Source organism: Chiloscyllium plagiosum, chromosome 24 (assembly GCF_004010195.1).
Source record: "Chiloscyllium plagiosum isolate BGI_BamShark_2017 chromosome 24, ASM401019v2, whole genome shotgun sequence".
NCBI classification, from domain to species: Eukaryota; Metazoa; Chordata; class Chondrichthyes; order Orectolobiformes; family Hemiscylliidae; genus Chiloscyllium; species Chiloscyllium plagiosum.
In genome coordinates this window covers 53,968,344-53,995,369 of record NC_057733.1, presented here as the reverse complement: position 1 = coordinate 53,995,369, position 27,026 = coordinate 53,968,344, and the positions used below count along the sequence as shown (strand labels likewise).

Below are 27,026 nucleotides of genomic sequence, written 5' to 3'. Positions count from 1 at the left end.
AGATAGACTTCAGAAAAAGACTGGAGCCATACTGGTAGACTTTTTTCACTTCAGCAATCACAGAAGGTAGTCTGCAGGTGACATGTAGATCCCATGCAGATTGAGGACCTCTTCTCCTCGCCCCTCAAATCTGTTAAAGACACTCCACAGGAAATACTGGATACAAAGCACCCATCCTACAAAATGCTGGATCAGCTTCAAGATTCTGTCATGGAACCCTCACTATCGACCAGACCACATGCCCCATGTAAAACACCAACAGGTTAATGAATGGGTTTAAACTCCAGCTGACAGATTAAAGAAAATAGGTATTTTAAAGTCAGTTTATTGTTGTTTGCTTTTACATTCATGATCAAAACATGATATGAAATCAGTTTTTAAAAACTTCTGCAGACAATTTGGAATGATTCAGAAGGGTTACATCTGTAATCTGGAATGATTCACTCATAGATCCAGTCTTGGGCACAGTTCTGATACTCCACCAGCTCCTCTGATTTGAACCAAAGGTTAATTTCCTTCTTTGCACTTTCTACAGAGTCACTGCCATGGATGATGTTCCTGCAGAATAAAATGCTGAGTTACTAAAACAGCCCTCCCTCAAACATTATCTTTGCAACTTGAAAGTCAGGAAAGTGGCACTAACTCAGGTCACAGGCACATTAACCCATTTTCATTCTGTTATGGTTCACACTGATTAGAGAGAAGAAAATCCTTCACCTGTCATTTCAAGCATGGCTCCTAACTGCAACATGACACTTCCTTTTTAAATGCAAATGATCCAGTGGAGCAGTGTAGGAATTTTATGCTGCAATGTTACTGTAAAACAGTTATCATGCAAGATTCCAGAACTGCAAGTGAGATTAGGCACTAGGTTAATGGGAGAATGTTATCCTGACAACCTCCATCACTGAAGTCTTACTGTACAGAAGGTTGTTTGGCCCCTTGTCTGCACCAGCTGTTCAAATGATCATCATTACCTGGTGTCAATCTCCTCTCTCCATACCGTTGAACATTTTTATCTAAATTATCCAATATCCATTGAATGCTTTGATTAAACTAGCCTCCACTACACTTCCAAGCACTACATTCCAAACCCTCACTACTTCAAGACAAAATTTATCACCCTGGCTTCTTTTGCAAATCAGTGTCTATGCCATCTTGTCCTTGTACATTTACAAATGGGAAGCTTCTCCCAGTCTATGCAGCCACTGACTGAGAAATTCTCCAATCTCCTCTTAGCCTGTTCCCTCCAAAGAACAGACCCAACCACTTCACTATCTTTATGATTAATACTTCTCATCCAGAGAACCATTCAAGTAAATCACTTCTGCACTCTTGCCAACATTCACCCAAAATCATGCATAGTACTCCACCTGAAATCTAACATTTATCTTATAGAACTTGGGGGGGGAAGAATTTCCTGTTTTCATCATGCTGTGGTAGCTCTTCAGAACCACAGCAAAATCTTCCTTTAACCATATGGAACAGTCTTTGCAAATATGACACTACCAACTTTCCTTTGCTCCAAGTGTACTCACCTGCCAACCTGAATACAGAAGTCACCACGAATGGTGCCAGGCTTGGAATCTGCTGGATTGGTCTCACCCAGCATCACTCTACCAGTCTTCACCACATTCAGACCCTCCCAGGCCTGGAAGAATACAAACAAGAATCAGAATCCCCACAGTGTTGAAAGGCCACTTGGCCAAACAAGGATATTCCCAGAAATTCATCCAGGAAAGTTATTTGGGTGGAACTGAGAAATAGGAAAGGGATGATCACCTTATTGGGATTGTATTATAGACCCTCTAATAGAGAGGAAAATTGAGAAAGAAATTTGTAAGGAGATCTCAGCTATCTGTAAGAATAATAGGGTGGTGTGGATGGGATTTTAACTTTCCAAACATAGACTGGGACTGCCATAGTGCTAAGGGTTTAGATGGAGGGGAATTTGTTGTGTTTACAAGTTTTCTGATTCATTATGTGGATGTACCGCAAAGGGTAACTGGGGAGAGAATAGGGCCCCACAAAGATCAGCAAGGCACCCATTGTGTGGGGCCACAGGAGATGGGGGAGATACTAAATGAGTATTTATGTGGAAAAGGATATGGAAGATATAGACTGTAGGGAAATAGATGGTGATGTCTTAAAATGTCCATATTAGAGGAGGAGCTGCTGGATGTCTTGAAACACATTAGATTAGAATAAAAGTGAATAAATCCCCAGGACCTGATCAGGTGTGCCCTATAACTCTGTGGGAAGTGATTGCTGGGCATCTTACTGAGATATTTGTCATCGATAGTCACAGGTAAAATGCCAGAAGACTGGAGGTTGCCTAATGCGCCACTGTTTAACAAAGGTGGTAAGGACAAGCCAGGTAACTATGGACCAGTGACCCTGGCGTCAGTGATGCAAGTTGTTGGAGTGAACCCTGAGGGACAGGATGAACATGTATTTGGAAACACAAGGAGAGATTAGGGATAGTCAACATGGAGTGCCACCATGATCGGTGCTGGGTCCACTACTTTTCATCATTTATATAATGATATGGATGTGAGCATAAGAGGTATACTTAGTAAGTTTGCAGATGACACCAAAATTGGAGGTCCAGTGGACAGCGTGGGAAATAACGTGTCTCAAACTTGATTGAGTTTGAAGTAGTAACAGAGGATTGATGAGGGCAGAGCTGTGGATGTAATCCATATAGACTTCAGTAAGGCATTCAACAAGGTTCCCCATGGGAGACTATTTCGTAAGGTTCGATCTCACAGAATACAGCGAGAACGAGCCATTTGGATACAGAACTGGCTCAAAGGGAGAAGATAGAGGGTGGTGGTGGAGTGTTGTTTTTCAGACTGGAGACCTGTGACCAGTTGAGTGCCACAAAGATCGGTGCTGGGTCCACTACTTTTCATCACTTATATAATTTGGATGTGAGCATAAAAGGTATAGTTGGTAAGTCCGCAAATGACACCAAAATTGGAGGTGTAGTGGACAGCAAAGGAATTACTTCATTACAACAAGATCTTGATCAGATGGGCCAATGGGCTGAGAAGTGGCAGATGGAGTTTAATTTAGTTAAATGAGAGGTGCTGCATTTTGGGAAAACAAATCTTAGCAGGACTTATACACTTAATGGTAAGGTTCTAGAGAGTGTTGCTGAACAAAGAGACCTTGGAGTGCAGGTTCATAGCTCCTTGAAAGTGGAGTCGCAGGTAGATAGAATAGTGAAGGCAGCATTTGATATGCTTTCCTTTATTGGTCAAAGAATTGAGTACAGGAGTTGGGAGGTCATTTGCGGCTGTACAGGACATTGGTTAGGTCACTGTTGGAATATTGCGTGCAATTCTGGTCTCCTTCCTATCAGAAAGATGTTGTGAAATTTGAAAGGGTTCAGAAAAGGTTTCCAAGGTTGGAGGATGAGCACTATTAGGAGAGGTTAAGTAGGCTAGGGCTGTTTTCCCTGGAGCAGAGGCTGAGGGGTGACCTTAGAGAGGCTAATAAAATTATGAGGGGCATGGATAGGATAAATAGACAAGGTCTTTTCCATGAGGTGGGGGAGTCCAGCACACAAGTGCTTAGGTTTAGGGTGAGGGGAAAGATATAAAAGAGACCTAAGGGGCAACTTTTTCACACAGAGGGTGGTACATGTATGGAACAAGCTGCCAAAGTGGTGGAGGCTAGTACAATTGCAACATTTAAAAGGCATCTGGATGGGTATATGAATAGGAAGGGTTTGGAGGGATATGGACCAGGTGCTGGCAGGTGGGACTAGATTGGGTTGGGATAACTGGTCGTCATGGATGAGTTGAACCGAAGGGTCTGTTTCCGTGCTGTACATCTGACTCCAAGTCTGAACTGATTCGCTGAGCATTAACCCACACAGACCCCACTTGTTCCCCCTCCCCATCCCCATACCCCACATTTACCACAGCTACAGAGATTGCACTATCCAGATAATGCATTGTTCCTTTCAAAGCCCCAAAATCAAAGATCAAAAACCTCATTTATCCCAGTTCTCTCAAATACATTGCCAATTCCACCTCCATCCCAAGACTGTTCAGAGTTCTATTCACCATTCTAATCAGCTTCAAACTCCCACATTCACTTGCCTGACTTTTCCCAAAAGCGATCCATGCACCAGTGCTTAAACACTGGCTGAGAGTAGATGTTAGTTCAGGTCTGTAAAGACACAGATCCCTTCTTAGTAGAATTCAACAGAAAAGCTATTTAACCAGGTGCCCAGAGCCACACTTCTCTTCTGCTCACTCACCATGGCAACAACAGGACCTGAACTCATGTACTTGATCAACTTGGGGTAGAAAGGTTTGTCTGAAAGCTCGCAGTAATGTTTTTCGAGCAGATCCTTAGGAGCCTGCAGGGAGAGAGCAAAATCCAATCATATTGTGAAATAGAATTTACAATTAAGTCAGTATAGAAGGATACCTGTCCAGGGAGTGTTTGATGGGCTACTCACCGACTTATAATTAACCAGATTGAAAATGGTAATGTTAGGTTAACAATGCTCGATTCCACAGTAATCCAGAGGTCAAGGAAACATAGGCTCAAACTCCAATTGTGACACAAGCTAATAAAAATCTGGAACTGAAAGTTAGGGAACAGTGACCATGCCAATTATCATCTGTGCTGTGGTTCTGTTCGCCGAGCTGGAAGTTTTTGTTGCAACAAGAACTTCCAGCTCGGCGAACAGAACCACAGCAACGAGCACCCGAGCTACAAATCTTCTCACAAACTTTGAATTATCATCTGTGTTCACCAACGTCTTTTAGGTTATAAAAGCCTGTGGTCCTTACTCCATCTGCCATGTGTGGCTTCAGACTCAGTAAAGTGGTATAAAATCAGTTCAATTGGAGATGAATAACCCATACTGACCTTGTGTGGCACCCACATCCCATGAAAAAAAAAGAGGAATAAAATCACAAATCAATGGATGCAAGCTTTCCGCCAGTAATTTACAAAGTAACCCCAAATGGAACTGGAACCAGCCAAAAACTAAGACAGTAGCCAATAACTAAAGAGGTTTGATATGCAAATAGAATTAGGTCAAACTTTCATTCCCTCAAGTAAAACATTAAAAAATTCCATCCTCAGGCAGCTGTGTGGAGTTTGCACATTCTCCCCGTGTCTGCATGGGTTTCCTCTGGGCACTCCAGTTTCCTCCCACAATCCAAAAACGTACAGGTTAGGTGCATTAATCAGGGGTAAATGTAGATTAATAGGGATGGGGAATGGGTTTGGGTGACTTACTCTTCAGAGGGTCAGTGTGGACCTGTTGGGCCAAAGGGCCTGTTTCCACACCATAGGGATTCTATGAAAATTAGCAGCAAAGGTCAATTACTGATGTGGTTTACATGAAGGCTCTGACACTCATACCTGAAGAAATTTCATGGCAACCAGTTTAAACCCTTTCTGTTCAAAGCGCTTGATGACTTCACCCACAATGCCTCTCTGGACTCCATCCGGCTTCACGGCAATGAAGGTTCGCTCCTTGATCCCAGACATGTTTCTAAAAGGTTCCACAGAACAAGATGTTATTGGGATGGGGTCTCTGACTGCTCTATTATACAGGGGATGCTCAGGTACATTCGGAGTTTACTAAGCAACAGCAGAGACCCTGCCCAGAGGGACTTCATTAGCTCTCCTGTGATAAAAGGTCAGAGACCAGTGAGGAGGTCACCCAGCAACAAGACAGGGATGATCAGGGAGGTCGCACCCACTTTACAGGGACCCTCCCCCTGCCCCTCCCCCTCCCCCATCCCCCTCCCCCATCCCCACCCCCTCCCCCTCCCCAGGCTCCACCCAGCAACATCTCTGAAACCTCACAGCCTGCCACCAGCCCCCGCAAGGAGGCAGAGCTCCGGGCGGTCCCCAGCAGCAGCACCGGGCCCCCGTCCCACCCCCAGCCCAGAGACAGCTCACTCAGTCCCGGGAGGGCCGCCCCTGATGAACAGCCCGGGGCCGGGGGTTCGCCGGGAAACGGACAGAAGCTGCAGGAGTCCGTCAGCCCGGGCCCGGGAGGTGGCCTTTTGTCCCTCAGCGGCTCCCCCAGAGTGGCCTCTGTCCCCGCCCGGTGCATCACCTTCCCCGGTCCCCGGTCCCCGGTCCCTACCTCACCCTCACCCTCAGGCTCCAGTCGCTGAAAGAGCGGCGGCCTCCCGGCGCTGCCTTTTTATAGAGAACCAAACCGGAAACCGGCCTGTGCCATTACTACAAGGGGGGGGGGAATGGGGGAAATCAAACTCAATAACATCAACCCAGACAGACAGCGAGAATAAAAACCCGGAGCCTCCGGTGAACTCCCATTTTGTTTAACTCTGGAACCGATCAAAGTGCCTCAGTAATTTTCTCTGACCACCCCGCAACCCCCCCCCAACGGCTGTGGACTGGCCTCGTGCCCTCTCACCCGGATGTGCTGACCGTCTCCACGCAGTTGCTCAGGGCCTCAGCCTCCGGTGGAGTTTCCTCCCGCTCCAGGAGCCGGGGCAGAGCGTGTAACCGGTAGCTGGGGCAGGATGGCGGCCCGGGCCAAGAAGCGCAGAGTGGCGGCGGCGGCGGAAGTGGAGAAGGAGGAGGCGGTGGAACGGCGGCTGGAGGAGCTGCTGTTCGGGGGCGAGCAGGCGCTGGTGGGGTGCCGGGGGCCGGGGCCATTCTCTGAGGAAAAGCTGGCTGTGTAGAATTAGAGAATCTTTACGGTGTGGGAGCAGGTGCGGACCTGTTGGGCCAAGTGGCCTGTTGCCCCACTGTGGGGATCCTGTGAACCTCCACATCCCTGGAGACTATACCCTGGAGAGTCCACCCTAACCGTTCAGATAAATCAAATGTGATCTTGTTGAATCACATCACTTCTTTTTTGCTTAATCATTTGATAATTGCAAATCAGTTTACATCTATGCTATTTAATTTTTATTATGAGTTTCCCCCACATCTGTTCTGTACATATGATTTTTAAAACCTTGATCACATCGCTCAGCTGCCTCCTCTCCCCTAAGAGCAGTGCCCAATCCGAGCTGAACTCTTCACAGCTAAAGCTTCTCATTCCTGGAACCATTCTTGTAAATCACTATGTCCTCTCTCCAACGCTTTCACATCTTTCCTATCATGTCTTACCTTCAGCTCTACACAATACCCTAGTTGAGGTCAAACAAGTATCTGATACAAATTAATTAGCTGGATTTTTCCAATATCAAGGGAGTCATAATGTGGAGGTGCAGGTGTTGGACTGGGGGCAGAAGTCGCATGACACCAGGTTGCAGTCCAGCAGGTTTAATTGAAATCACAAACCTTTGAGCTCTGTTCTTGGTGAAAGGGGTGCTGACTCACCTCAAATATCTGCATTCTTAACTTTGAACCAATTTCTCTTTACTTGACAATGGGGCAGCATTCTGAAAGCTTGTGATTTCAAATAAACCTGTTCCACTAAAACCTGGCATCATGTGACTTCTGACCAAGTTTTCAGGCAACAATGTGGAGTTGATGCCACAATCATCTAAACCATGTTGTTGTTATAAAGTTAAAAATCACACAAAACTAGGTTATAGTCTAGCAGGTTTATTTGGAAGTACAGGGTACCAGCTTTCGGAGCGCTGCTCCTTCATCAGGTAGCTTGGAGCAGGATCATAAGATACTGAATTTACTGAAAAATATTACATTTCATACAAATGAAATGATATATTGAACAAACCCAGATTGCTGTTAAATCTTTTATCTTTTAGGATGGGTTGCAGGTTTTGGTTCATTAATATGTAAATCACAGAATTTCTTTTTAGTCACTTAAGTGATTTTAAGGAGGTGTCTCTGGTTGAAAGGATGACAGCTTGTGGTTGGTCTGTCGGGGCTCTCTTTCCTGTTTTTTTAAGCAGAGGCAGGTTCTCTGCCACTCCCTACAATTCCCTCTATAGTGTCTCAGGAGGTCTTTCTGCCTTCCTGAATGTATCTTGCTATCTATCTCTACCTTAGTTTCAAGACAAAGATGGAAGAGTAAATAAACTGTGCCTGAAGTTTCCAGTGTGACATTATCACTATTTGTGTGAATATATATTAACAAGAATTTGCATTTATATAGCACCTTTAATTTGGTCAAACACCATAAGATGCTTCACAGAAGCATTCTGAAACAGGTTTTAATGGCAGGCTAAAATAAGGCACTGATAGGACAGATAATAGAGTAATCAAGACATACAGTGTGGAAACGGACCCTTCAGTCCAACTCATCCATGCTGACCAGAGATCCCAATTTGATCTAGCCCCATTTGCCAGCATTTGACCCATATCCCTCCAAACCTTTCCTATTCATATACCCATCCAGGTGCCTTTTAAATCTTGTAATTGTACCAGCCTCCACCAACACCTCTGGCAGCTCATTCCATACATGCAGTACTCCCTGCGTAAAACCTTTGACCCTTTTGTATCTTTCCCCTCTCACCTTAAACCTATACCCTCTAGTTTTGGACTACCCCCACCCCAGAGAAAAGACCTTGTCTGTTAGTGAGTTTTGAGAAGATTTGTAGCTCAGGTTGAGGTTCTGGATGTGAGTTTGCTTGCTGAGCTGGAAGGTTCGTTTTCAGACATTTTGTCACCCTACTAGGTAACATCATCAGTGAGCCTCCGGTGAAACACTGGTGGTATGGCCTGCTTTTTATTTGTTTAGGTTTCCTCGGGCTGGTGCTGTCATTTCCAGTGGTGATGTCATTTCCTGTTCTTTTTCTCAGGGCGGGTGGTAAATTGGATCCAAGTCGATGTGTGTGTTGATAGAATTCCAGTTGGAATGCCACGCTTCTAGGAATTCTCATGTGTGTCTCTGTTTGGCTTGTCCTAGGATGGATGTGTTATCCCAGTCGAAGTGGTGTACTTCATCATCTGTATGTGAAGATACTAGTGAGAGAGGGTCATGTCGTTTTGTGGCTAGTTGATGTTCATGTATCGTGGTGACTAGTTTTCTGCTTGTTTATCCAATGTAGCGTTTGTTACAGTTCTTGCAAGATATTTTGTAAATGTACATTGTTATCCTATGTGCAGACAAAGGATGCTTGACAGTCATTTTAAATCAAAGAGACAACATTGAGAAAGAGAATGCACTGCTTGCAGATACCAACATTTACCAACAGGTGGTGATGGCCCCAACCCCGCAACTACAGCCCGACTCAAAACAAAAGTCAGATATGTGGAGAAAGAAATCAGACCGACTTCCAAAAAAATGAAACCAGATAGATCCAACACACCACATATCTACCGATTACCCAAAATTCACAAACCAGGAGCCCCCTGCCTCAGACCCATAGTCTCACTACCTGGAACACCAATATACAGATTAGCCAAGGAGCTACAGCAAAGACTCACGCCACTCCATCCACTCCACCCAAGAATTCCTGAAGACCATCAAAGACACCAAAATAGAAGAGGATGAAATAATGGTCTCCTTTGGCATAACAGCCCTATTAACATCCATCAACATCACCTGGCCAAGCAAACACTGACTACACTATTAGAAGAACCAAAGACACATACACCAAACACCACCAGTTTCATCAGCAAGGACAATATCGTCAAGTTACTGGACCGATGCCTTTCCACCCATTTCACCTTCAACAACAAAACCTACAGACAAACCAACAGAACACCCGTGGGCTCTCCGATATCAGGTTCTCAGCAGAGGCAGTAATGCAGAGACTCAAACAAACAGCTCTGTCAATCATCCAACCCAAACTTTTGGGTCCGCTATGTGGATACCACCTTTTGTTATCACTAAACGAAACAATTTAGAGGAAACCTTCAAGAGCATCAACAATACCCTTACTGGCATGACATTCACTAAAGAGGAGGAAAACAACAACAAACTCATTCCTAGATGTCACAGTAGAGAGTACAGCCAATGGGGAACTTCAAACCAGCGTCTACAAGAAAACAACACGCACGGACCAAATACTCAACTACAGAAGCAATCATCCCAACATCCACACTGCAGCACAAAGGAACTATGCAGAGCAGAGGAAAATCCCCTATACAGTGTATTCAGAAAGAACTGATACCCAATGAACACAGTCCGCTGATTTCTCGGTAACAAACCCAAACAAGCAGACACCGCACGTCCAGAAACCCGAGCCACTCTCCCCTACATCAAAGACATCTCAAAAATGACTGCCAGACTGCTCAGACCTCTTGGCATCATAGTAGCCCACAAACCCACCAACACGCTAAAACAGCAGCTCATGAATTTGAAAGACCCTATACAGACAACAAGCAAAACTAATGTCATTTACAAAATACTGTGCAAGAACTATGACAAACAGATAGAAAACTAGCCATCAGAATACATGAACATCAACGAGCCACAAAAAGACATGACCCTCTCTCACTAATATCCTTACATACAGATGAGGAAGGACACCACTTTGACTGGGACAACACATCCATCCTAGGACAAGCCAAACAGACACATGCGCAAGAATTCTAGAAGCATGGCATTCCAACTGGAACTCTATCAACAAACACATCGAGTTAGACCCCATCTACCACCCCCTGAGAAAAAGAACAGGAAATTATATCACCAACCCAAGGAAGCTAAACACACAAATTAAAAGCAGGGCATACTACCAATGCTTCATCAGAGGCCCACTGATGTTACCCTAGTATGGTGATGAAATGTTGTTTCCCTTGAGCGTCGGGGGCTGAGGGGTGACCTTATAGAGGTTTACAAAATTGAGGGGTATGGATAGGATAATTAGGCAAAGTCTTTTCCCTGGGGTCGGGGAGTCCAGAACTAGAGGGCATAGGTTTAGGGTGAGAGGGGAAAGATATAAAAGAGACCTAAGGGACAACCTTTTCACGTAGAGGATGGTACGTGTATGGAATGAGTGTTAGAGGATGTGGTGGTGGCTGGTACAATTGCAACATTTAAGAGGCATTTGGATGGGTATATGAATAGGAAGGGTTTGGAGGGATATGGGTCGGGTGCTGGCAGGTGGGACTAGATTGGGTTGGGATATCTGGTTGGCGTAGACGGGTTGGACCGAAGGGTCTGTTTCCATGCTGTACATCTCTATGACTCTGTGACTCTAAACCTTCCAGCTCAGCAAGCAAACTTACATCTAGACCTTGTCCATTTATCGTATCCATTCCCCTCAGATTTTATAAACCTCTATAAGGTCACCCCTCAGCCCCTGATGCTGCAGGGAAAATAGCCCCAGTCTATTCAGCAACTCCCCATGGCTCGAATGCCTGCAATGGCGTATGATGAAGCATCATCTAAAGGCAAAAAAAAAAGAGGTTTAGGGAGAGAATTCCAGAGTTTAGGACCTTGGCAATTGGAGGCATTGTTGCGTTAGTAACCTTAACGCATGGTGGATTTCGAGTAGAGTGCAGATTATCTTGGAGGATGGGAGAGATAGGGGGTGGAGCTAGACCATAGCATTTGAAATTGATGCAATTCAAGACTGGGAGCCAGAGTATGGCAGTGAGTACTGGTTTAGATCGAATAGGACTAAGTGAGAGTCAGGAAGTGGGCAGCTGAACCAAAAGCACCATGGATGAACTGTTACACATCACAGGAAACAGCCTTCTGCCTTGGGAATACAGATTGAGTCTTGGTTCATACTATTGCGACTCACCACTGTCTTTATACAACCTGCCTATTTTGTTTTCACAGCTTGGACAGCAGACAAATATAGGCAAATCTTTGCTGGACGATGATTCCAGTGATTCTGAGGTGGAAAATGAAGCCAAATCCGATTTTCCTGTGTCCAAGAAAGCTGTGTGGGTGGATGAAGAGGATGAAGCAGAAGAACTGTGAGTGAGATTTGTTCTGTTGGATGTAAAGGGAGCTGGGAGGAAGTGAGGACTGCAGATACGGGAGATCAGGGTCAAGTGTGTGGTGCTGGAAAAGCGCAGCAGGTCAGGAGGCATCAGAGGAGCAGGAGAATCGGTGTTTTGGGCCAAAGTTCTTCACCAGAAATGAGGCTTGAGCCAAGGGGCTGGAGAGATAAATGGGAGAGGGGTGGGGCTGGGGGGAAGGGAACTGACAATGCGGTAGGTAGATTGGGGTGGGGGTAATAGTTTGGAGAGGAGGGTGGGGCGGAAGATTGACAGGTAGGACAGGTCACGAGGATGATGCTGAGTTGGAAGGTTACAACTGGGGTAAGGAAGGAGGGGAGGGGAAACGAGGAAACTGATTAAATCCACATTGATGTCATGGGTTTGGAGGGTCCCAAGGCAGAAGGTGAAGCGTTCTCCCTCCAGACGTTGGGTGGATAGGATGTGGTGATGGAGGGGCCCAGGACCTGCATGTCCTTGGAGGAATGGGAGGGGGAGTTGAAGTGTTCGGCCACAGAGCGGTGGGGTTGGTTAGTGGGGGTGTCTCAGAGATACTCTCTGACAAGAGAGTCACAGAGGGTATGTTATTTACGGAAAGCAGATAGGGGTAGGGATGGAAATATATCTCTGGTGTTAGGGTTGGTTTGTAGGTGGCGGAAATGGTAGAGAATGATGCGATGTATACGAGGTAGGTGGGGTGGAAGGTGAGGACCGGTCGGGGGGCTTTTGAGGGCAGAGGTGCGAGCAGTGGATGAGATGTGCTGGAGAGCATCATCGACCATGTGGGAGGGGAAATTGCGGTCTCTGAAAAAAGAGGCCAAGTAGTGTGTTCTGTAGTGGAAATGGTCCTCCTGGGAGCAGATGCAGCGGATGAATTGAGAATAAGGGATGGCATTTTTACAGGAGGTAGGGTGGGAGGAGATGTAGTCGAGGTAGCTGTGGGAGTCGATGGGTTTGGAGAAGATGTCCATGTTGAGTCGGTCCCTTGATGGAGATGGAGAGGTCCAGGAAGGGGAGCAAGGTGTCTGAGATGGTCCAGGTGAACTTAAAACTTATGTTACTGAATTAACTCAAATATCTACATTGTTAGCTTCCAATCAATCTCTCTTCTCCAAAACCCCACAAAAATATTTTAAGGATGTTTCTTGATGTTTTTGTTAATTGTTATGTTCTTACATTGTAATAGGAGGAAGTGATTCAATCCTTCAGTAAATTCTCTGCTGATCAGTGCATGAATGTTTTAGTCACAGACTCATTCACTTGTATTCTGTTGAACAATTTGCGATTTAAACAGTCCAAACATTATTGCATCTCTTTGATGGGAGCTAACCTGTCCAGTCAAAATATTAAACTGATGTTACTAGCGCCAGGAGATGAGTTGAAAGGGCAAAAAAAGGCTAATTATCTTAAAGCCAAATTGGCAGTTTGCCCATCCATCTTTTCACAGGCTCAAACTTTCACTAAAAGTTGTAGGAAGCTGGGAACTTAACTTAGAAAAGCAATTGTCAATTAACATATGTATGTAATTAATACAGATGGGCACCATCATGGCTTATAGCGAGTCTCCCATTAGCAAGAGACTTTAAACAAGTTGTAGCAGTGGGCTTGAAGGTATGAGATTCAGGAGAAAGCATTTTCATCTTGCACTTGGAGACGTGCCAACTAGATTTAGTCAGTGTACAATGGGAATATAGTTATGGTAGCAGAGTATATTGGACAAGGTAATGGAGAAATGGAAAAGGGGACTGGGTTGGAGTTTATTGGCTGTGTTCCTAACTGACATAGGAGGATGAGGAGAATTTGGCAATGATGAATTTAGGGATAAGTGTGAAGAAAGAGTAGTTTGGTAATGAATATGGCGATAAAGGGTGTGAAGGCATAAGTTTAAAGTGAGGATCAAGTGGTTTTGAGGAGTTATGAGAGAGAATGTTTTTACCCAGAGGGTGACAGATATAGGAATACCCTGCCTGAAAGGGTGGTGGAGCCAGACACACTCGCAACATTGAAAAAGTATCTGGATGAGTACTTAAAATGCCAAGTAAGCTGTGGATCGAGTGTTTATTGTGTTTAAACTACACAATTAGTGTAGTTTAATATTTGGTCAGTATAGATATGTGGGCTGAAGGGCCTGCCAGTGCTGTAAGATCCTATGACTTGAGAAAGTCTCTTTAGTAATGTTGTGCGTGAAAGAAATCATGTAATAATAGATAATATGCTTTGTAAAATCTGATCAACCAAGTTGTAGATTAAAATCCTTGCTGGGGCAGACCATTGTGGAACTCACTGCAAATGGTTGGGGGGTGGGGGGAGGAGGTCACAGTTCATATTAATTGGTTTTGGGAAAAATTCTAAAAATGCTTCAGTGATGAGTGATCACACCCAGCTTGTGAAAGCACTGCAATGAACTGTGCTTTCTAATGTACCCTCTGTACAGGGACATGAATGTCCAGCAAGGATCGACTTTAAGAATTTGGTGAGTCTTACAGGATCATAAGGCCATTGGAAATAACTGTTCATCAGGGGACATTATATATTACAGAAAAGGGCAGGAAGGATAGAAAGCTTTGGAGAAGGTCATGGTAAGTGATGGAAATATGACCATTTTACAGCATGGCAACAGAACTGGTGCGTTCCTCATGGTTAAGTGATGCTAGTTGCACACTTAGAGAATCTAAGCAAGTCACAAAAGTGATCAGGCACCATGTACTTCATGTCAACGTGTGTTGGACATTTGTGAGGACCGGATTATGGCACGTGAAGGGCTGATTGAATCTGGGCAAAGTGATATAGAGTGCAGGGCAAGACTATTTGTCCCAGAGTAGGACAACTGAAAGTTGGGACCACAGTAATGTATATACCAGAATGGGCCAGTGAAAGGAGGAATGACCATTATTAAGGAGAGCACAGGGAAAACCACCAACAAATACAAACACAGATTCAGTGTGCTAGATAAGGGTTAGGAGATAAGATCCATGGATTGGGAAAATGAGGTAAAGACAGAGTAAAATAAAAGCATAATGAGTTCTGAAAGTGGACCTCGAAGGGAACGTGTTGCTGGCTGTAAGGGCAGTGTTGGATGCTGATCTGCAGAGTGAAGCAGAAGTCAAGTTCTTACTGTCTGATGGTACATCTGTACCCAGACTTCACTGGTTTTAATATAATAAATGGAATCCAGTTTATTGTGAGTGAACTTGTTTTTCTTTCTCTTTCTAGTGTGGATATGACTCATCGATTCCGGAAAGGTCTACTGAAAAGCACCACGGAGAAGACTCTTAGCATGGGGCGGTTGCAGCAGAGACTGAAGGAACAGTACGTACTAACAGACCAGTTACTCTCTCTTCAAGTCTCTCTCTTTCCTTCAAAGACTTATTGCTTCCAAATTTCAGGCATTTCCCTTTGATCAGTGAGCAGTGACTCTGAAAAGTGGTGTGCTGTTTTATAAATCGTATGAAATTGAGAGGGAGGTATTTGTAAAGCTGTCAAGAGGCAGGGGTTTGTAGGGGGCCATTGGGCTCAGGCAGAGGATATTTGGGAAGAGAGTAAGATCAATTGGAATCTTTTGAATAACCAACAAATGCTGCTCGTCTGAGTGGCCTCTTCCTTCACTACACCAACTTTCATACTGTTTCAGCTGACTTGAGTTAATCTAAAAGGCTGTCATGTAGTGCCAGGGGATGGAATCTCTTGTGGTGGTTCAGCTGGTTGAAATTGAATAATATATCTGTGGAATCTTGGCTTGATTCCCTGATCTGTGTTTCAGTGGTTCCCCTCACCTGAAGTAGCGGAAGGAACACAGCATTTGCTACTTCTGATAATCCCATTGCTGTACTGGTACATATGTCCGGGCACTGAGAGAGTTTGGAACAGACTTGGTACTGATCTCTTTTGAGGATTGGTTAAACTACTGAGGGACCAGACTTAGGAGCCATGCAGTAAAGCTTTTGTCTCAAACACATTTTAACACAAAGAATTGCATTTATATAACGCCTTTTACAACATCTGAACACATCAAAGTTCTTACACAAAATGAAGCATTTCATGCAGTGTGATCACTGTTCTGATTATAAACCGCTTTTAATCTATATGCAACAACCTCTCACAAACCATAATGTGATAATGATCAAATAATTTGTGTTAGAACGGTCAAAGGATAAATATTGGACTTCAGTGCCAGTGAATAAGTATTATACCTTCAACTCAGGAGGTTGGAGATGAATTGGTTTAAAACTCATCACCTCTGTTTCTGAGGTACAGAGGGGATGCTACATTGGGAATGTCAACCTGGAGTGGGTCTTGCACCTATGACCTTCAGACCATGAGAGTGGAGGGTGGAATAATACTTGGTCTCTCATATTGGAGCTTCTAAATGCAACTCTGGTGTTGAGGGCAGTTTCCAAGCGGGGGGAGAAAAGCATAGAGGGTGGATGTGTGGAGAATGATCCCAGTGTCTTTGGGCACTCCCCAAATATTACCTCAGCCAGGTGTCTGCTCCCGGCTGCAGGTCAACAAAACTAGAGCTTTTCCATTTACCTCTGTTATGAAATCATGTGGAATGTGAAAATTCAACACCAGAGAAATCATTCCTTATTAATGATAGAAGTGAAAATGTGAAGCCCTTGGCAGTAAATTATGAATATGATTTGTCACTTTAACAGAGTTGATGTGCATGGCACAGTGTACCATCATGTGTGGGTTTGATGTTGTATCTGATCTCACTGGTATTAATGGGCAGTCGTTTCTGCAGTGTGTGGGAGCATTGTCAAAGAGTGTTATGTCAGTATGCCTTAAAATAGTTTAATTCCAATGTAAATTAATGTTCAGATTCCAGGCTGCAATGGGTGGAACGCCATCCTGGGCAGAGAACAAAGAGAAAAAGGGAAGAAAAGACAAAAATGTGGAGGATGGTAAGCCATTATCATCTGGTCAAACATTGGATGCAAATTTCTCAATGATTGTTTAGAGCTGTATAAAATAAACAAATTTTGTTTTGAGATATTTTTGAGATTTGGATGAGTTCATATACGGAATAACAGATCAATGGGAGCAACTTAAAGACTGAATCTAATTGAGGGATTCTGTAAAACACAGAAATGAAACTTGATTAAGGCATTTACTAGATTGTAGATCACTTGTTAGAGGGGATTCTGAAGGACAACTTTTACATTCATTTGGAAAGGCACGGACTGATTAACAAAAGTCAGTGTGGCTTGATGTATGGGAAGTTGTCTCGCTAACTTGATTGAGTTTTTTGAAAAGGTGACAAAGAAGATTGAAAGCAGAGCAGTAGTTATTGTCTCCATGGACTTCAGAAAATCATTCAACAAAGTTCAACATGTTGGACTGGTTAGTAAGGTTAGAGTACATGGGATCTGGAGGAGCTAGCCAATTGGATATAAATTTGCTTGATGGTAGGAGAGGGAGGGGGTGGTGGTGGAGAGTTGATTTTTGGAACTGGAGGCCTGTGACCAGCGATGTGCTGCAAAGATCAGTCTGGGTCTGCTGCTTTTCGTCATTTATAGACATGATATGGATGTGAATGTAGGAAGAAGGGTTAGTAAGTTTGCAGGTAGCACTAAAATTGGTGGTGTAGTGGACAGTGAAGATTTATTTCCGAGTACAATAGGATCTTGATCAGATTGGCCAATGGGTGGAAGGGTGGCAGATGGAGTTTAATATAGATAATTGTAAGGTAAGGCAAACCAGAGCAAGACTTAATGGTGAGGTCCTTGGGAGTGTTGCAGGACAAAGCAACCGAGAGGTGTAGGTGCATTGATCCTTGCAAGTGGAGTCACGGGTAGATGGAGTGGTGAAGAAAGCATTTGGCACACTGGCCTTCAGTCAAAGTCTGTGAGAAGATTTGTAGCTCGGGTGCTCGTTGTTGTGGTTCTGTTCAATCAATAAGCACGTCGACCTGGACCCAATATACCGACCACTGCAATGGACAGCTGGAACTGACAAGCTGAAGCGGCAGAGACAAACTACTACAAATGCTGAAGGAAACATCACAGAAGCGCTTCACAGGAGGCTCCCAAGCACTGAGGATGTCACCTAGACAGGGGACGAAACGTCTGCAACACAAATTCCCAGCTCGGCGAACAGAACCACAACAACTGGCCTTCATTGGTTAGAACGTTGAATAGAGAAGTTAGGATGACATGTTGCAGCTGTATAAGACATTGGTGAGGCTATGTTTGCAATACTCTTGTACTGTTCTGGTCACCTTCTATAGGAAGGATGTTAAAGTTGAGAGGTTGAAGTAAAGATTTACAAGGATGCTGCTGAGACTGGAGGGCCTGAGTTATAGGGAGAGGCTGAACATGCTGGGTCTATTTTCCCCAGTTTGTTGGAGGCTGAGGGATGACCATACACAAGTTTATAAAATCATGAGGTTTGGATAGGGTAAATAGGCAAGGTCTTTTTCCGAGGGTGAGGGAGGACATTGGTTTGTGGTGATAGGGGAAAGATTTTAAAAAGGTCCTGAGGGGTAAGATTTTCATACAGGGATGGTGTGTGTGTATGGAACGAGCTGCTGAAGGAAGTGATGGAGGGTGGTACAATTACAACATTTAAAAGGCATCTGGATGGGTATATGAATAGCAAGAGTTTAGAAGGATGTCACTGAAATGCTGGCATATAGGACTAGATCAGATTGGGATGTCTGGTTGGCATGGACGGCTTTTACCAAAGAATTCATATGATTCTGACTGTGAAGCTTTCTCTACACAGTCTCCCAACAAACAATCCCAGGACAGTGACAGCACGGGGTTGGGCCAAAGGGTCTGTTTCCGTACTGTATGACTCTGACTCTTAAAACAGTTGCCTTAAATGTTAAGGTATGTATTATTCTGTATTCAGTGCATTTGCTTTAATGAACTTTGTTTTATCTGATATGATAGAAAGTGATGAAGATGAAGATTTGTTGCAGAAAACTGGCAATTTTGTGACGCACTCTGACTCTCTTCCCAAACGCTTGTTACAGGTGAGGGTTCTCACTGAGACATTATAAGCCAACAGCTGCATTTGTCACAGTGCACCAGGTTTATCAGTTTGTGTGGTGGGGGAGAGATGTTAATACACTTGTTTTCTGTTGAAGTGTTGATCTGATGGCTGTTTCTGAATGCTCAAGATGTAAAGCAGTGCAGCCCTTACTTAGTGGTTCCTTATTTCTCAGGCAGTCAGAAAAGGTTGCAGCTTCTGTCCCAGCTGACCCAGTGTCAGGGTAATAATGAGGAGGAGAATAGAAAGGGGGATATGTTATCTGGAGGAAGAGTGGGACTGGACTGTTGCGGGTTCCTCTGGTCTTGATTTACTGGTCAGCTACTGGAAAGTGAGAGTGCAGGATTGCAGGAGTTCACACTGGCTATTTGGAGAAAGCGTTGGAGGATTCACAGACCTGTGGACATAGAGAGCATTATTGTAATAACGGAGGAACTCCAGCTGTGGGCAGAATAGCTGTTCCCCATCTCCTACACACCAGCAATCACTGCCCATCAAATTCCCTGTCTGTGGTGCTGTGACGGGATCCGTGCCAAGGCACTATGTCAGGAGAGGAAGACCACTTATTATACACAGTTATAGGAATGTAGACTCGTGAATATTTATGACACAGAAGGAGGTCATTTGGCCTGCTGTATCCATGCTGTCAACAATTATCTGACTGCACTAATCCTATTTTCCAGTTTTTGGTCCATAACTCTGGAGGCTATATCAACATAGGTGATCAAAATACTGCTTAAATGTTGTAGAATTACTGATTCAGTCATCCTTTTAGGCAACGAGTTCCAAATTCTCACCGCTCTGTGAAAAAGATTCTCCTCAGCTCTTCTCTTAGCGTTTTACTTCTTACCTTAAATCTATATCCTCTGGTTGTTGATCCCACTACTAATTAAAAAGGTGCCTTCCTATCTGCCCTATCTGTTGCTGTCATTATCTTCTACACCTCTGGCAAGCCGCCTCTCAGCCTTTGCTGCTTCAAGGATGATAACCCCAGCATGTCCAGTCTTTTTGCAGAGCTCAAACTCTGGCCCAAGCAATGTCCTGGTAGATCTCCCACACCTTCCCCAATGTAATCGTATCCTTCCTATGATATGGGGACCAGAAGTGTGTACGGTCCTCCAGTTGTGGCTTAACCAATGTTTGTACAGTTCCAGCAGAGCCTCCTTGCTTTGTAGTCCACATCATGGTGCAGAAGGGCATGTGAAGGAATTAGCTATATTGTCACGTGCACTTGAATGAATGTTTGTAATGTAATCTTTGGCGCCATCTTAGGTACTTAATATAATGAGTCATAGAGATGTACAGCACAGAAACAGACCCTTTGGTCCAACTCGTCCATACTGATCACATATCCCAACCCAATCTAGTCTCGCCTGCCAGCACCCAGCCCGTATCCCTCCAAATCTTTCCTATTCATATATCCACCCAGATGCCTTTTAAATGTTGCAGTTGTACCAGCCTCCACCACTTCCTCCATCATTCCAGCTCTTTTATATCTTTCCCCTCTCACCCTAAACCTATGCCCTCTAGTTCTGGACTCCCCCACCCCAGGGAAAAGACCTTCTCTATTTACCCTATCCATGCCCCTCATGATTTTATCAACCTCTAAGGTCACCCCTCAGCCTCTGACACTCCAGGGAAATCAGCCCTAGCTTTTTCAACTCTCCCTATAGTTCAAATCCGCCAATCCTTGTACATCTTTTCTGAATCCTTTCAGGTTTCACAACACCCTTCCGATAGGAAAGAGACCAGAATTGCATGCAGTATTCCAAAAGTGGCCCCTAACCAATGTCCTGTACAGCCGCAATATGACCTCCTGTACTCAGTGCTCTGACCAATAAAGGAAAGCGTACCAAACGCCGCCTTCAGTATCCTATCTACTTGAGCCTCTACTTTCAAGGAGCAATGAACCTGTACTCCAAGGTCTCTTTGTTCAGCAACACTCCCTAGGACCTTACCATTAAGTGTATAAGTCCTGCTAAAGTTTGCTTTCACAAAATGCAGCAACTCGCATTTATCTAAATTAAACTCCATCTGCCACTTCTCAGCCCATTGGCCCATTTGGTCCAGATCCTGTTGTAATCTGAGGTAACCCTCTTCGCTGTCCACTACACCTCCAATTTTGGTGTCATCTCCAAACTTATTAACTATACCTCTTATGTTCACATCCAAATCATTTATATAAATGATGAAAAGATGGACCCAGCACCGATCTTTGTGGCACTCCACTGGTCACAGGCCTCCAGTCTGAAAAACAACCCTCCACCACCACCCTCTATCTTCTACCTTTGAGCCAGTTCTGTATCCAAATGGCTAGTTCTCCCTTTATTCCATGAGATCTAACCTTGCTCATCAGTCTCCCATGGGGAACCTTGTCAAATGCCTTACTGAACCCCGTATAGATCATGTCTATCACTTTGCCGTCATAAATCCTCTGTTACTTCTTCAAAAAACTCAAATCAAGTTTGTGAGACATGATTTCCCACACACAAAGCCATGTTGACTATCCCTAATCAGTCTTTGCCTTTCCAAACACATGTCAATCCTGTCCTTCAGGATTCCCTCCAACAACTTGCTGACCACCAACATCAGGCTCACCGGTCTACAGTTCCCTGGCTTTTCCTTACCACCTTTCTTAAACAGTGGCACCATGTTAGCTAATCTCCAGTCTTCCAGCACCTCACCTGTGACTATCGATGATACAAATATCTCAGTACGAGGCCCAGTAATCACTTCCTTAGCTTCTCAGAGTTCTAGGGTAGACCTGATTAGGTCCTGGGGATTTATCCACCTTAATGCGTTTCAAGGCATCCAGCACTTGCTCCTCTGTAATATGGCCACTTTTCAAGATGTCACCATCTATTTCCTTACATTCTGTATCTTCCATGACCTTTCCATAGTAAATACTGATGCAAAATACTCATTTAGTATCTCCCCCACCTCCTGCGGCTCCACAAAAAGGTCACCTTGCTGATCTTTGAGGGGCCCTATTCTCTCCCTAGTTACCCTTTTGTCCTTAATGTATTTGTAAAAACCCTTTGGATTCTCTTTAATTCTATTTGCCAAAGCTCTCTGCTGTCCCCTTTTTGCTGTCCTGATTTCCCCCTCAAGTATACTCTTACTGCTTTTATACTCTTCTAAGGATTCATTCGATCTATCCTGTATATACCTGACATAGAGGTAAAAACAATGACTGCAGATGCTGGAAACCAGATTCTGGATTAGTGATGCTGGAAGAGCACAGCAGTTCAGGCAGCATCCAAGGAGCAGTAAAATTGATGTTTCGGGCAAAAGCCCTTCATCAGGAATACAGCCCCCCCCACCTTACTATTTTTAATCCTCCTGAGCAGCTCGAGCAAATCTCCCTGCCAGTATATTAGTCCCTTTCCAATTTAGGTGCAATCCGTCCTTCTTGTACAGTCACTTCCATCCTAAAAGAGATTCCAATGGTCCAAAAATGTGAATCCTTCTCCCATACACCAGCTCTTCAGCCATGCATTCATCTTCTCTATCCTATTCCTGCCCTCACTAGCTCATAGCACTGGGAGTAATCCAGATTTTACTACTCTCAAGGGCCTCCTTTTTAAATTCCTGCCTAACTTTCTGTAATCTCCCTTCAGAATCTCAACCTTTTTTCTTCCTATGTCGTTGGTTGCAATGTGTACCATGATCTCCTGCTGGCCCCTCTCCCCCGTGAGAACATTCTGCACCCTCTGAGACAACCTTGATCCTGGCACCAGGGAAACAAGACACCATTCTGCTTTTTCTCTGCTGGCCACAGAAATGTCTGATTGTACTTTGGACTAGCGAGTCCTCTAACACAATCCTATACCTGACATATGCTTCCCTCTTTTTCTTAACCAAACCCTCAATTTCTTTAGTCATCCAGCATTCCCTGTACCTACCAGCCTTTCCTTTCACCCTAACAGGAATATACTGTCTCTGGATTCTTGTTATCTCATTTCTAAAGGCTTCCCATTTTCCAGCCGTCATTTTACCTGCCAACATCTGTCCCCAATTAGCTTTTGAAAGTTCTTGCCTAATACCGTTAAAATTGGCCTTTCTCAAATTTAGATCTTTAACTTTTAGACCTGGTCTATCCTTTTCCATCAGTATTTTAAAACTAATAGAACTATGGTCTCTGGCCCCAAAGTGCTCCCCCACTGACACCTCAGTCACCTGCCCTGCCTTACTTCCCAAGAGTAGGTCAAGTTTTGCACCTTCTCTAGCAGGTACATCCACATACTGAATCAGAAAATTGTTTTGTACACACTTAACAAATTCCTCACCATCTAAACCCTTAACACTATGGCAGTCCCAGTCTATGTTTGGAAAGTTAAAATCCCCTACCATAATCACCTTATTAGTTTTACAGATAACTGAAATCTCCTTACAAATTTGTTTCTTAATTTCCCTCTGACTATTAGGGGGTCTATAATACAATCCCAATAAGGTGATCATCCCTTTCCTATTTCTCAGTTCCACCCAAATAACTTAGCTCGATGTATTTCCGGGAATATCCTCCCTCAGTGCAGCTAGAATGCTATCCCTTATCAAAAATGCCACTCCCCCTCCTCTCTTGCCTCCCTTTCTATCCTTCCTGTAGCATTTGTATCCTGGAACGTAAAGCTGCCAGTCCTGCCCATCCCTGAGCCATGTTTCTGCAATTGCTATGATATCCCAGTGTCATGTTCCTAACCATGGCCTGAGTTCATCTGCCTTCCCTGTTAGGCTCCTTGCTTTGAAATAAATGCCGTTTAATTTATCAGTCCTACCTTGTTCTCTGCTTTGTCCCTGCCTGCTCTGACTGTTTAACTTCTTTTCTCAACAGTACCAGTCTCAGATTGATCTCTTTCCTCACTATCTCCCTGGGTCCCACCCCCCACCTTACTAGTTTTAATCCTCCTGAGCAGCTCTAGCAAATCTCCCTGCCTGTATATTAGTCCCTTTCAAAATTAGGTGCAATTTGCCCTTGTACAGATCACTTCCATCCCAAAAGAGATTCCAATGGTCCAAAAATGTGAATCCTTCTCCCACACACCAGCTCTTCAGCCATGCATTCATCTGCTCTATCCTATTCCTGCCCTCACTAGCTCGTAGCACTGGGAGTAATCCAGATATTACTACTCTCAAGGACCTCCTTTTTAAATTCCTGCCTAACTTTCTGTAATCTCCCTTCAGAATCTCAACCTTTTTCCTTCCTATGTCGTTGGCTGCAATGTGTACCATGACCTCCTGCTGGCCCCTTTCCCCCGTGAGAACGTTCTGCACCCTCTGAGACAACCTTGATCCTAGCACCAGGGAAACAATACATCATTCTGATTTTGCGCTGCTGGCCACAGAAATATCTGTCTGTACTTTGGAATAGCGAGTCCTCTAACACAATTGATCTCTTGGAACCCGACGTACCCGTCATTATATTAGAGTCTGTCTCGGTTCCGGAAACTGGGCTGTTTGCGCTACGTTCCCCTGAGAATCTGTCACAACATACATTTTCCAAAACAACATCCCTGTTTGAAATGGGGACAGCCACAGAAGTCTCCTGCACTACTTGCTACCTCTCTTACTTTTTTCTAGAGTTGACACATCTATGTGACTGTATCTGCAACTTTTGTCCTTTCCTATAACTGCCATCCATCACATCCCCATGCTCTCGTAAGTTCCTCATTGCCTCTAACCGTCGTTCCAACAGTTCCATTCGATCTGATGGGATTCACAAGCAACAGCATTTATTGCAGATATAATCCTCCATAACATGTCAACTCTCCCCAAACTCCCACATCCGAGAAGAAGAGCATATCACACTACTAAGGGCCATTTTGCTTCTTCCAATCTGCAGTCCCAGAAAATAGCACCATGTTATTCATCTACAAAATACTGCTCCAGGCTTACTTAATGCTTACATTTTTAAGTTTAATCAAGAGACATAGATCAATCAAACATATATAATCAAGAAAGATTCACTACTATTCAGTACTGCAGACTTGCAGCAAGGCCCCAAGGTGACATTTAAACCTATTCACTCATCTCTTTGCTGTGACCTCTCCCAAACAGGTGAAGCAGAAGAGCTGCAGTTGGAGTGCCTTACTCTTCTGCTCCATCTCATATACCATTTGAACCACCGTATCTACCTGCCCTGGTAATGTCAGTGATCTCTGGATAAGCATATCAAGGTCCATCTGATTTTCAATGCTTTCCAAGCTCTGACCATTCACAACGGAATCTCTTATCTGTTAGACCTCAAAGTGTATTACTGCACACTTTTCAGAATTGAATTTAATATGGGAGCAATATTGAGACCATTGATTAGCATGATAGCTCACTGTAACCTGTTCCTGCTGGGCATTCAGAGAAAGTGTTCTGCAATAATCACAACAGTAGCATTTTGCTTTGAATGGGGCTAGCCGTCAATTAAGAAATAGTTTGATAGAATTGTATAATGCAGAAGGAGACTGACCAGCCCATTTTGTCCGCACTAGCTCTTTGCCAGCTCTATTACCCAACAAACCTACACATTTCCCTTTCAGATATTTACCCAGTTCCTTTGTGAAAGTTACCATCCAGTTTGCTTCCATCTCACTTTATAGCCGGTGCACTCTAGATCATGACTTACACAAAAGAATCAATAGCATCTCACATCAGATATCAGGTCAGTTATAGTTTGTGAATGGATGGATATCTGACAGTTACTATAGGCCTGACCTGACCTGGCTCGTATGATCAAGGAGCTGCTGACAGCTTGTCTCCAGTTCTGCCCTCCATGCATGTGAGAGCGGCTCAGCCTGACAACCCTTCAAGCTTCTCCCTTGCTTCCTGTGGAGCAGATCTTTGTCCAGGCTTGTCGGCTTTTTGTAGTGACGTTACTGAGAGCAGTAATACCGTACTTGGAGAGTGCACTGTATCCTGTCTCAGCACATTGCAGCAGCTTGAACCCTCCCAGTTGTGACTCTTGAGATTCCAACCTCTCTGTGCAGCCGATGGTGCACGATTTAAAGATGTGGATTTAATGAGCACAATTTTTGTTTATTCAAATCTCTACGTGTACACAGTTCCATTGAACCAAACAGTTCCTAAGCTCTCACCAGCTTCACCCTCTTTAATCCCATGACTTCTGCTTTTAATGTCGGTATTTTTCAGGAGCGGCATTATCTTTCTGCAAACAAGACCAACAAGATTCAATCACTGATGTGGGTGATTGCCCATTTATTGCCCATCCCTCATTGCCCAGAGGGCAGTTTAGAGTGAAGCACATTGCTGTGGGTCTGAAGTCACATGTAGGCCACACCTGGTCACGTTGGCAGTTTCCTTCCCGAAAGGACATTAGTGAACCAGATAAGTTTTTCTGACGATTGACAATTATTGTCTCGTGCCTCCTTAAAACATGTTAGACAACTCCAACCAGGATGTTGAGTATATTTGCCCAGGTATTCCACCATACTGATCCAGTCAAATCGCTATCAACACAAACTGGTACCACTATAAACAGACTCAACATTATTAGGAAACACATTCTACTAACATGTTCGCAACAATGCTATGTGCAGCCCTATTTGTCCCCTAAGCTTACAATACTTCCTGACTCTCTTGTAGATTTATGCAGTTTATGACTCACTCTCTCTGGCTTTCTCTCTCCATGGGCTCTTATCTATTATGCAGCCTCCTGTGTGATACCCTGTCAAAGGCCTTCTGGCATCAGCTAGCTTGTTTTGTCTAACTTGTTCCACTGTCGATAATGCTCTGCTTGTGGATTTGTAGTTGTGCTGTGGGTAATCAGACAGTCTCATCCTTTTGCGAAATATGCCTCTAATCTAATGGAATACTGGCTAGGTAGAACTGTTTATGAAAGACAGCTCATTTTAGCTAAAATACTGGTAAAATTTGTGATGAATTCCCAAGCTTTCAGCTTTAAGAATGTGTCAGTGGGTCATCGTCCACTCTGCATGTGATTCCACTTGTGTGATAGTGTGGAATAGACAATAGGTGCAGGAGTGGGCCATTCTGCCCTTCGAAACTGCACCACCATTCAATATGATCATGGCTGATCATCCTTAATCAGTATCCTGTTCCTGCCTTATCTCCATAACCCTTGATTCCACTATCCTTGAGAGCCCTATTCAACTCTTTCTTAAATGAATCCAGAGACTGGGCCTCCACTACCCTTTGGGGCAGAGCATTCCACACACCCACCACTCTCTGGGTGAAGA

At 44.2% G+C, this 27,026-nt stretch overlaps 2 protein-coding genes across 5 annotated transcripts in view; one reads left to right on the top strand and one right to left on the bottom strand.

Moving 5' to 3' along the window:
* Window positions 1-309: 309 nt before the first annotated feature.
* Window positions 310-6,209, bottom strand: LOC122562312 (nucleoside diphosphate kinase). Of its 3 annotated transcripts, none has more exons than XM_043715165.1 (5): window positions 6,142-6,209; window positions 5,395-5,527; window positions 4,274-4,375; window positions 1,539-1,651; window positions 310-558 (listed from the first exon to the last, which is right to left on the bottom strand). In XM_043715165.1, the coding sequence occupies exons 2-5, from the start codon at window positions 5,521-5,523 to the stop codon at window positions 441-443; spliced, it is 462 nt and encodes a 153-aa protein (XP_043571100.1). In that variant the 5' UTR covers window positions 5,524-5,527; window positions 6,142-6,209; the 3' UTR covers window positions 310-440. The 3 variants fall into 3 exon arrangements, with proteins under 3 accessions (XP_043571100.1, XP_043571103.1, XP_043571104.1); XM_043715168.1 differs by having other exon boundaries at window positions 6,131-6,154; XM_043715169.1 differs by lacking the exon at window positions 6,142-6,209 and adding an exon at window positions 6,101-6,117.
* A 204-nt stretch (window positions 6,210-6,413) lies between these two features.
* utp18 (UTP18 small subunit processome component) overlaps window positions 6,414-27,026 on the top strand; it is a 44,106-nt gene continuing 23,493 nt past the window's right edge. For both annotated transcript variants that reach the window (XM_043715164.1, XM_043715163.1), the window contains exons 1-5: window positions 6,414-6,656; window positions 11,660-11,802; window positions 15,040-15,135; window positions 16,648-16,730; window positions 18,723-18,805. In XM_043715164.1, coding sequence (XP_043571099.1) covers window positions 6,534-6,656; window positions 11,660-11,802; window positions 15,040-15,135; window positions 16,648-16,730; window positions 18,723-18,805 — 528 coding nt within the window. In that variant the 5' untranslated portion in view covers window positions 6,414-6,533. The remainder of the gene's footprint in view (window positions 6,657-11,659; window positions 11,803-15,039; window positions 15,136-16,647; window positions 16,731-18,722; window positions 18,806-27,026) is intronic.

What these genes read in the sequence shown, in the direction of transcription:
- LOC122562312 (XM_043715165.1), bottom strand. Translation starts at nt 5,523, where the DNA reads ATGTCTGGGATCAAGGAGCGAACCTTCATTGCCGTGAAGCCGGATGGA. An exon ending in TTGCCATGAAATTTCTTCAG is followed by an intron (nt 4,376 to 5,394) that starts GTATGAGTGTCA and finishes CTCTCCCTGCAG; the next exon opens with GCTCCTAAGGATCTGCTCGA. An exon ending in TTCTGTATTCAGGTTGGCAG is followed by an intron (nt 559 to 1,538) that starts GTGAGTACACTT and finishes TTTATTCTGCAG; the next exon opens with GAACATCATCCATGGCAGTG.